The 11,495-nt window shown below is 34.4% G+C and overlaps 1 protein-coding gene across 1 annotated transcript; it reads right to left on the bottom strand.

Annotated features, from left to right (window-relative positions):
* Positions 1–1,070: 1,070 nt before the first annotated feature.
* On the bottom strand, positions 1,071–10,413 carry hoga1 (4-hydroxy-2-oxoglutarate aldolase 1). Its single transcript, XM_022668197.2, has 8 exons — positions 10,363–10,413; positions 8,467–8,690; positions 6,241–6,369; positions 5,376–5,503; positions 4,756–4,890; positions 3,816–3,912; positions 2,969–3,102; positions 1,071–1,685 (listed from the first exon to the last, which is right to left on the bottom strand). The coding sequence occupies exons 2-8, from the start codon at positions 8,666–8,668 to the stop codon at positions 1,536–1,538; spliced, it is 975 nt and encodes a 324-aa protein (XP_022523918.2). The 5' UTR covers positions 8,669–8,690; positions 10,363–10,413; the 3' UTR covers positions 1,071–1,535.
* Positions 10,414–11,495: the final 1,082 nt, after the last annotated feature.

Genomic DNA, 11,495 nt, shown 5'->3' on the forward strand with positions numbered 1-11,495 from the left:
TTTTATCCGACAGGTCAGGCCTACTAGCAGTAATCAGGCCTGGTTGTGGATAGTGAAGGTCACTCAAAAGCAGTGTGAAAGACTGGTGGAGGACAGGCCAAGACATAATAAAGCTGTGAAAGACTGGTGGAGTAGCAATAAACAATGAACTAGTACTGTGTCGCATCTCTCCTGCATGCAATGACTTGAGTAAAGTTTGCAATTCATGAACATCCCCAGGTGCCCAGATACTGTATTTTCTCTAGTGTGGTTCTACATCTGTTAAGTCTCTAATGCAGCCATCAGCTATGCTAGCACTTGATTGTTTTAGGGCCTTGATTCTTTACGTTTTCTCTTTAGCAGATAAAAAAACATGCTCAATTAACCTAAAATTGTGTGACATCTGGTTTGCTTTAGCAGTATGCTTGGGACCATAAACAAGTGCTGCCCAATGAGTTTGGAGAATACACTGGATGTCTTGGAACTTGAGCAGATAAGACATCCCTACAATTATATAATTGTGTAGCAGTTACATTAATAAAGATAAGTGCACCATTAACAATGGTTACCACACATCGCTAAGCAATGATACTCCCATCACCATGTTTCACAGATAAGGTGGAATGATTGGCATTCCTTTGATATGCTGTAGGTTTATCTTGGTCTCCTCTGTCCGTAAGACCTTTAACTAGAACTCTGCAGGTTCTTTTCAGTAAACGAGGTGCCAGCGGTACAAACTCTATGTACATAAATATTCTCTTTTTTCTTTTTTGTTGAGAAATAGAAAATAGCCCTAGACTCGATAAAGAGAGAAGACAAAGATGAGGGGGAGTGTGAAAACTCTCAGCCGTCTACCAACAATACCGGCTGTTTCTGTTGGCTCGTGATGAGACAAAGAACCAGCAACATAAGCCTCTGCCTTAACCTTAAAAAAAAAAAAACCTACGCCCAGGTGTTGGAACAAATTTACATTTTGTTACGATTGCAGGGCAGATTTGATATCCAGTACAGAACATGTGTCTATACTTCACTAGGAATAAAGACTGATCACTGTCACACAACCATACACAGTAAATACACATACAAAAAACAATGGAAAACTCTCTTTTTATTGTATTCAAGTTGTAAAGATCTAGTGATTAAAAAGGGAAAAAACAACTAATAATAAAATAAAACATATAAAATGAAAAAATATGAGGGGGGTTATGGGATGTGAAAAAATATTCTTTATTTATTCTTTATTACAGATTCTATAGGGCAATGCACCTTGCATCTTCTAGATTAGCTCTTAACTATTAGCGCTCTTTATCACAACAGATGTCGTTCATTTGTAAAACTATTTAATTGCTATTAACTATGGTATCAACAAGAAAATAATTTGTATTTATTTTTAACTATAATTACTATGACTGAAAGCTGTTATTTAGGTGACATCATTGTATTCAAGTCTGATTACTGTCTTACTTCCCATAAATATATTATTAGAAAATGTGTTATGGTATTAAAAATATGCATTATGGAACTCATCAGATAATATGCGTGTGTGTGTGTGTGTTTTACAGCCAGCCGTTTGAGGAGAAGTCTGTACGTAGTTCCTTTATTTCCACCTCTGACAAAGGCTGCAGAGGAGAGCGACATACTCCACCATGGTACCCAAACCACTCCATTGCTTGTTTCAGAGCTGGAACACCAAACTTCCGTGTCACCTAGAAGTTTAAAAATAAGATTAGTTTTAAGTTTAGGTTAAACCCTAGCCTAAAAAATATGTTTTCGTTTTTGTAACCCTTTATAAAACACAATGTTTTTTATACACAATGTCAGACCCAGTGTCAGATTCTTCATTGTATGTATATTGTTTTATTTTTTGGTAAATTTGTTACAGCACGGTGGCATGAACAGCATTCTGTGAGCTGGTATTCTTCCTTTCTTTTTTACATCTCTCTCTCTCTCTCTCTCTCTCTCTCTCTCTCTCTCTGTCTCTTTCTCTCCATATTTATAATTATATTTATGTCCATAACATGAAGATCTGAGGCTGAATTGTGAGCCAAAGAATTCCCTACCCAGTATTAAAAATAGACTTTATTCATTTAATAATTTCTATTTCTACAACTGTGACATTTAAATAACTGTATGCACTCATTTATGCACTATATTTGCATTAATGTTTATATGTGTTCTTTTTATACTGGTTCTGTCATTTCCTCTTGAGTCCCCCCTTCCCTATCATTGTTTTGTGTTTCTTGTCTCACGTATGTCTATATCTGTGATCTTGTTCTATTGTATATTTAGTGTCTTTTAATCTTTTATTATTTATGAACTTATTATGCTGTACTTGCTGTTACTTTGGGAAGGAGAGTAACCTAATTTTAAATCCTCTGAATTTCCTGTACATATGCAATATTGACAATAAAACTACTTGACATTACTTGATTTACCACATGCAGCTCTGGAAAAAAATAAGAGACCACTTAAAAATGACGAGTTTCTTTGATTTTACCAAATTGAAAATCTCTGGAATATAATCATATCAGGAAGATGGGGAATCACAAGCTATCAAACCAAACTAAACTGCTTGAAATTTTGAACCAGGAGTGGCATAAAGTTATCCAAAAGCAGTGTGTAAGACTGGTGGAGGAGAACATGATTTCTGAACTTTTAAAACTCCAATATGAATATGATTGTGTTTTCCTTGTATTATTTGAGGTCTAAAAGCTTTTCTCATTTTCTGCAAATAAATGCTCTAAATGACAATATTTTTCTTTGGAATTTGGAATAAATGTTGTCCGTAGTTTATAAAATAAAACAACAATGTTCATTTTATTCAAACATGTTCCTATAAATAGCAAAATCAGAGAAACTGATTCGGAAACTGAAGTGGCCTCTTAATTTTTATTTTTTTCCAGAGCTGTAGGTGCATTTTCTAATATTTATTTCAGGGCATCCCAGGATTTATGAATGTAGTGTTATAGTATGGTAATATGAGGCTCACCGCTGTGTTTGGCTCAATGAGACGGTATTGGAGCTCTTTCGCCTTGTCCCACTGCCCTGATGTACACAGGTCTGCTAACTCACACACCTGCTGACCCAAGACATTAGCTAAGGCACACACACCACCGACAGCACCTGCAGCAAGCACAGACAAAACACCAACATTTAAGAGTGTATGATTGTCAGTCAACACAAATATTTTTGGCAAAAAAGGCAAAAATGAGAAACAATAAGATAAGAGTAGCTTAGAATAAAAATATTATACTACAGCAGTGATTTCATATGTAAACAGCAGCATGTGATTTTACCTTGATATCATCTTAAGATGAATTAATTCAGCCCAGACACCATATAGGGGCACTGATTCTGATTTTCTTTGGTTTAGAGCAAAGGCAACGCCACTTCAAGGCACAGTTTACATTAAGGATTTACCATATCGTATCGTACACAAAAATATCACATTCCTCAGAAAGTAAAAAAAAAATCAGCGCAGTAGCAACTACTCTATTTAGTTTAGTTGCAGAAGGTTGTACACATAATATTTTAGATTAGACAGTTTCACAACACTAGATGGTGCAAAATCCATTTTGATTAAAAGAACAGAACCACAGTCACACATTAGTGACATGTTTGCATATAACATTATTATAAAATGTATGTGTCCTTGGTAAAACATTTGCTTACAGTTTGCATTAACTGTAAAATATCACAAATCTAACCTTTTTGTCATTTGTGACACAGGTGTGATAACACCTACATATTATTGGCAGTGTCTAATTTCACCCTGTAGCATCAATACTGTTAACATGCGTAACCATGAAACACAGAAGCAGGATATGGACTCTCACCTACTGAGTACGCAGCCATGAGGAACCCAGCTGATCCTGCCAACACCTGGAAATCCTGTGTTCTGGTTTTGTGCACAATCAGACTTATTCTGGTGATCTTTCAGTTATCCAAGAGTGAAAAAGAAAAGAAGAAACATTTGTGGTTCACATTATTAGATAGATAGTATATAATAAAACAATGATAAATCTGGAAAGTGGTACTAACGTAAATAAGGGATTAAAAATGTAAATGTGTGAGTAAAGCAAAGAGCATCATAAGAAGTGCATGTATAATACGTTACACACCTGGATTAAATGATCATATATCTGATCACACTGATGCACAATAGACATGACTATAATGTGTTGTACATTTTATACAAATGTATAACCATGTTTAGAACGCTTTATGAATGCATTATTATGTGTTTTGAGTATGATTATATAGTCTAATAGACATGAAAGACATTCACAGAAAGTGTTATCGATGTTTCAATATGAAAAGACACATCTCCCTCAAAGTACATTAATATATATATATATATTATATGTACTTTGAGGGAGATGTGTCTTTTCATATTGAAACATCGATAACACTTTCTGTATTGCATTTTTTTTTTCCATTACGTATATTTACTGACTATATTCGTCCATTACTGGGAGATCAGGTATAAGCCATCTCTTTGTTATGGCTTTTTTATTTGCAATCAAAAGCATATATATCTATTTGATCCTATTGTTTGAGGACTAATCTCTCCTAAAAATAAATCAATTTCAAATCTTGTGTTATGAAACCTTTTTAAAAAGTCACATACATGTACTTTATTATGTGTCATGTATTTCCTTTTAAGTACTTACTGTATACATACTTAGGTATAAGGTATAAATTGATTCATAATGATTTATGAATACAGGATTCATAGTAAGTGTTACCAAATTATCATATAAAAGCATGTCTCACATCTCCACCACTGTCTTTAAGGCCGACTATATTTGGATGTTGGGATAACCGGACCACCGCATCCACAGGCAGGTCGAGAGAGGTGTTGGCTGGTACATTATAAAGCACGACCGGTACAGGACAAGAATCTGCAACCTGTGTGTTAGGAGACACATAAAGAAATGTTCCATTTGTAATATTACTTAGCAGCATTTACCCTTTTTTAGTATTTTCAGACATCCTGGGGTATACATCTCTTTTGCAGGAACTGATTAAGGATTAAGGATTCTAGATTAAGGAAAGGCTAGATGCACCCAAGTAAACTGAGATTTTGAAATCAAACCTGATGCAACCTTCAAAGAAACTGAAAATAGGTCAGAAAATAATATGCCGAAAGGACAATACATCCAGGCATAAGATCAAACAAGGCTGTTTTTGAGTTGATTTAAAAGAGCTAGGTAGATTTTCTGGAGAGAGCATTCAACTGAATAACCCATCACAGCAAACTAACATGGCATAGAGAGAACAGAGAATGTTACAAAAGTAAAAAAAAAGCATATTTACACATAATTAGCTTTAATCAGAGCATTAATATTTAATTTAATATTTATCTAGACTCACAGTCATTATATATGAATTACCTGTGTATAGTGGTGAATGAGGGCACTGCTATTCATCCTGCCACGGTAAAAACATGGTGTCACTACTAAAACACAGTCAGCGCCTGCACTGGCCATGCTCTCACTCATTTGGATTGTGGCTAGAGTGGCTAAAATGACAAAAACAAATATATTAGAAACATTCTCTACATAACTGTGGTTAAATTTTTTTTATTAAGATTTATTTTAGAGCAAACAAAAAAATCACAGCTTAACACAACATGAAAATGATGAATTTTATTAATGTTACACTGTAAAACAAATAAAACTAAATACTAAATCATGTTTTTTTAGTCTCTATAAATCAAGCCTACAGCTCTGAAAAAAATAAGAGGCCACTTAAAATTTATGAGTTTCATTGATTTTACCAAACTGAAAACCTCTGGAAAATAATTAAGAAGAAGAAGGATGATAACAAGCCATTAAACCAAACTGAACTGCTTGAATTTTTGCTCCAGGAGTGGCATAATCCAAAAGCAGTGTCTAAGACTGGTGGAGGAGAACATGCCAAAATTCATGAAAACTGTGATTAACCACCAAATATTGATTTCTGAACTCTTTTTCACTCAAAGATCAAATCAAATACTGATTTCTGAACTTGAATATGAATTTGTTTTCTTTGCATTATTTTTTTATTCAAGCTATTTTAGATCTACTGTATTAATGTATTTATCTATGCATTTATTTACTTGTGTTTAATGATTATGGTATGGAAGCCTTAACATATAGGCTCCTAAGAGACTTGTTGTATTGTATTCAGTTTACAGCATTATGGTACAGGTGATACTGGAAAAGTTATAATAATAAAAACATGTTCTTTATCTGTGTGTTAAAGGAAATATCTTACACTCGCAGCCAGATCCTGCCATAATCATCTTAGCTTGAGGCAGAGTCTGTCTAACTCTCTTCACAACTTGTATCCGCTCCTCTGTCGTCAGGTAGGGGTACTCTCCATTAGATCCTTGTACCACAAAACCTTTAAAAAACAAGCAAAAAAAAAAAAAAATCCCTCATGAAACCTTCAACATAGCTGTGTGTCAGCAGTGTTAGATTTCAAATAACAATAACAGCATACTGTATGTCACATAAGCACAATCATGATGTATATGTAAACTAAGTAGGAACAGTGCTATGGAAAGGAAATTTTAATCTTAATGACTTTTGATTTTTGTTTATCATTCATGATTAAAGGTTTCAGAAACAAATCAGGTGGAGCACCTGAATTTTGCCAAGATATAAAAACACCAGATATTTACCTGAACACGCCTCACTTCTAGACCACCACGCCCACAACGTAGATATATTCCTAAACTCTAACGCTATTTTAACGGTGTAAGCACAAATAGTGAAAATAGACTGCACAGGGTGTATGATAGGGCCCTACATTTTTGAGGATTGGGAATTTAAATGTAAATATAATAATCAGTTGATAAAATGCTGAAATATTTTATTTATTGAGATCTAGGATGTGTTATTTTAGTGTTCCTTTTATTTTTTAGAACTATATAAATATATATATATATATATATATATATATATACACACACTACTTTCAAGTTTATTATAATATCTCAGGGTAGTTTTGATGCTTTTTAAAACAATTTATTGGAATCTTATAGGAGAGAAGCAACAGTTCTGTCAGTATCTCTCTGTGCGTGTGTGTGTGAGAGAGAGAGAGAGAGAGAGAGAGAGAGAGAGAGAAAGGGAGGGAGGAACAGAGAGATCATATTTCAGGATAAATAAAAAGAAACCTACATTTAGAACTTGACAGTAGCAACCCTGTTTTTATATCACTAAATAAAACACTGCTAATGCATCACCAGACTCTGAATTTAATTTGAATTTCAAAAAGCATCTAAATAGTGAAGAGTAAGTGTTTAACAATAACAATAGTCATTAAAATCTACCAGCCTGGAAATGCCATAATTACTCATCTAATAAGTCATACATGAACCCAGAGGAACATCTGCCAGAGCTGCATATGAACCCAAAGACCTCTGAGAGTGAATCACGTGGCCAAATTTACAGAGCTTAGTAAAGTATCTGGTTTGTATTTTATGGACTATAAGGCGCACTCTGAATGAACGTCTATGTTCTGGTCGGCGCACCCGATTATAAAACTGTTTATTTGGGTGAATAAAGCACTAGTTTATTTACAGTAAGCTTAGTTTTGCCATATTTTAGCACGGTTTGCAGCTTAGCACTAGTAAATGCCGCCCGATAGCACTACAATGAGGAACCCTGAGTGTTCCTGTAAGCGAGGGTGATATTAGCTAGCGGTTCGTTCCATGTAGTTTATTTTAACACGGTAAACACGCAGACTACAGTCTGATATACTCACTACTGAACAGCGAAAGAGTTAGCGCTTAGCGTAAGTTAGTGTATAATGTTAATGCTGCTCCAGCATTGCTAGCTGGTTTTAGCAGCAGTAGTCCGATAACACTCACCCATAAACAGCGAAAGACCTAGAGCTTAGGGGCTAATGCTAATGCTGCTCCAGCGGTGTTAGCTGGGGTTAGCAGCAGGCTACAGTCTGATATACGCACCTCTGAATGCCGAAAAAGCTAGTGCTGTGATTTTAAGTGCGCCTTATAGTGTAAAAAATATGGTATTAGAGGTTTTATTTAGTGATGTATACATAGTGTCACTGCTGTCAAGTTAAAAAGGTAGATTACGTTTTTAATTATGCGTTAAAAGCTCTGCATTGACCTTTTACTCAGCACATTAAGGGGTCCTTATTTAAAAAGCATTCGAAGGATTGTGTGATATAAGTAAAAAAAGGGCTCTAGTCTGTTTGTCAGAAATACAACAGTCCACAATTATTTTTGAAATACCAGCATTTACATTACATTATTACAATTTTAATCATGTTTAATCCAATTCATTTTTCTAATAAACCTGCAGGTGTTCAATGTGAGACATTTCAAACACATTTACGTAAATATGCAAATATGTATGTATAAAGGATATGGCTATGTGTGAATACTGTAAGGTCTCTTTATGGTACATGCATTCATTTCTGCAAAGTAAAACATTCACAAACACGATTATTCCATCTGATTGTAAGGCTTACCTCTAAAAGGTATAGTGCTATATTTCTGTAGATTCTCATCCAGGCTTCGGTAATCTACACCTCCGTCCTGAGTAAATGGAGTTGCAATTGGAGGATAAATGCCCGCGATGTCAAGCCTCTTATTGGAATACTCTCTAAAACCTCTCCACACTGAAGTAACTCCTCTTCTGCTGAAATGACCCAAGGATTTTACTGAAAACATGCCTGGTTTTGTGGGTTTTGATCTAAAAAGAAAGCAGATAGAGTAAAGTTACTAGGAGTTACTGAGAACTTCTACTTTAACTCTGTAAAGGGCACAGTCCTTTCAGTTAATATACAACAGCTCTCTAAATATTGACCACGGAAATTCTGTTACCATGACAAGCCAGCATCATATTAATGTGTATAAAAACACTGACAGATTAGTTCAAATAAACAGAATCAATATTTCTCGGCTGTATGTAAAGTGTCTTTCACTTTGGGCAACTTTTAAAGACGTAGCGGCCGAGATTTAGCCCATCTCAGAAAGCAGCTAGTGATATAGAAAGAATTGTCACAGTTCTGACTGGTTCCTGAATGAAAGGTAAACCATTAAGTAGATTTAGGAGAGCAGACTTTGCACTATGATGTTGTTTGACAGTTTTTCTGATAAGCAGCCTCATAAAATCTTAACATTTTAGCAGCACCTTCGGGGGGCATTTATTAACTTAAAACATTTTCTTACTTTTTTGGTTAAGCTTTTAATTTTTTTTCTGGATTTAAAGGGAGCATTTGGTGAAGTACTTAAAGCATGAGCAGTTAAAAAAACATATTATAGAGAATGTTAACAGCACATATAACTATATACAATTAATAAATAAATAATGATAATAAGTACATAAGAGACCACTTAAAAATTGAGTTTCTTTGATGTTACCAAATTGAAAACCTCTGGAATATAATCAAGAGGAAGATGGATGATCACAAGCCATGAAACTTAAAAAAAAGTTATCCAAAAGCAGTGTGTAAGACTAGTGGAGAAAACATGCCGGGATTTATGAAAACTGTGATTAAAAACCAGGGTTATTCCAACAAATATTGATTTCTGGACTCTGAACTTTATGAATATAAACTTGTTTTCTTTACATTGATTGAGATCGGAAAGCTCTGCATCTTTTTCTTATTTCAGCAATTTCTTATTTTCTATAAATAAATGCTCTAAATGACAATATGTTGTCCGTAGTTTATAGAATAAAACAACAAACCATTTGGGAACTTGGCACCAGCATCATGCCGGTGGAAAAGCGCCCTTTTTGGTGTAGCCCAGCATAATCACCCAGACTGAGAATTGAACCCTAGTCTCCCACTTTATGTTGCTGCTCACAAGCAGACAGTTGTGTTATCCACTGTGCCACACCAACCACCAACCATCAAACGTTATGATGAAACTGGCACTCACCAGGGCCATCACGGGAAAGGAACAGCAAGAGTTACCTCTGCTTACAGGTTAAGATCATCACAGTATCAGCCCCAGAAACCACAAATTAACATCTTAACCCCAGATTAGAGTCACCTAAATACTTCACAGAGTATTTATTTTGGTTTGTTTAACACTTTTAAGTTACTACATGATTTCTTATGTGACTTCTGTATTAATTTACAATGTAAGAAAAATAAATAAAAACATCGAAAACGGTGTGTCCAAACTTGTAATGTAGGTTATATTGATATTAGCCTTTTTAAAATGTGTTTTAATGAACTTAATCCCAATAAAGACTGTTATTTTGCTTGTTGTTTAATCTGTGCTTATTCCACAAAGCGAGCTCACTTAATGAGCCAAGCTTTCTGGGACTAGCCTGGTTTAATTTGCTTAAATTAAGTTTTAAGTCAGAGAGACTTAACCCGGTACAGTTAACTACAATAATAACAGACACAAACCTGCTCCTACCAGGCTGGAGTTGGGGCTCAGCCAGAGAACCTGTAGAGAGGAGACTACCCACTTAAGAGTCTCGTTTATGGACTCTATTTGTTGGACCAGCAGAGGGCGCTCCCGAGAGAGTCGAAAATGAATGGAGTTGTATGGAGCATTTGAGCAAAATTAGAAGTTCATAAATGTTTGATCATTTTTATACTGAAAATGTTCTACTTCTTTCAACATAGAACAATGCTAAATGTTTTAATAGTGCAAACTTGCAAACTCTGACTGTTACTTCAACTCACAGTAGCAGTATTGCTAGCAACTTTGATTCCTAAAACCCTTTTATGTAAAAAAAACAGAAACATTTTTCTATTTATCGGTTTTCTACCTTTTTAGCAAAATACTTTATTGTACTTTACAAAAATAAAGACAAATACTGGACAAAATTTAACATTTAGCAATTTAATTTTCTGACTGAATCAAGTTTCATTAAAAAAATTGAAAATTGGGTATAAAACTTAATATAAAATAATTTATTTTTTTCCATTCAATATAGGGAAAATGAAATTGTTTTTCATCTAATTTTTCAATTATTTTGTTTTTCATTTCAGCCTTTCGGAAACAGAATTTCAAGGAAAATAAAAAGCTAAATCTCTAGATTTTCAGATTTGTTCTATGTATTGTGTCTTGTAACACATATCTGATGTTATAATCCAATTTGCAAAATGCAAAAATGGAAATAAAGAAAGAAATGATAAAGAAAGAAAAGATTTTTTTTTGTTTTTTCCTGAAAGTCCGATTGTAAGTAGCAGAGATGAAAAAACAAAAATTGTAAAAATAATAAAACTTATTTATTGTACACTGCATTACAAAAAAAAAATTACATCCAATTTTCTAATTTTGCATTTAGCCTCAAATGTTCAAAAAATTAATTTAATAAACGTTAACCTGACCAAATAGAAACTGTGTTAAATGTCAGTTATTAGCCGTTAGGGTTCCTCAATTCCATTAATTAAGGACTCACTCGCGGGCGCCCTCTTCACAGTCATTTTCTGATAAAACTCAGGAGCTAGAAAGTGGGCAGTCTCTCCATAAACCAGCTCTGGCTCAGCTCAGCTGGAACGAGTTGTGTGATTTTATAGGCTCGCCTGAT

This window comes from Astyanax mexicanus, chromosome 23 (genome assembly GCF_023375975.1).
Source record: "Astyanax mexicanus isolate ESR-SI-001 chromosome 23, AstMex3_surface, whole genome shotgun sequence".
Lineage (NCBI taxonomy): Eukaryota > Metazoa > Chordata > Actinopteri > Characiformes > Acestrorhamphidae > Astyanax > Astyanax mexicanus.

Bases quoted from the DNA above. Each gene is read 5' to 3' on its own strand.
- hoga1 (XM_022668197.2), bottom strand. From the start codon at position 8,668: ATGTTTTCAGTAAAATCCTTGGGTCATTTCAGCAGAAGAGGAGTTACT. The intron at 5,504-6,240 runs GTAAGATATTTC...TTGTCATTTTAG, and splicing joins GGCAGGATCTGGCTGCGAGT to CCACTCTAGCCACAATCCAA. The intron at 4,891-5,375 runs GTAATTCATATA...CCTAACACACAG, and splicing joins TCATTCACCACTATACACAG to GTTGCAGATTCTTGTCCTGT.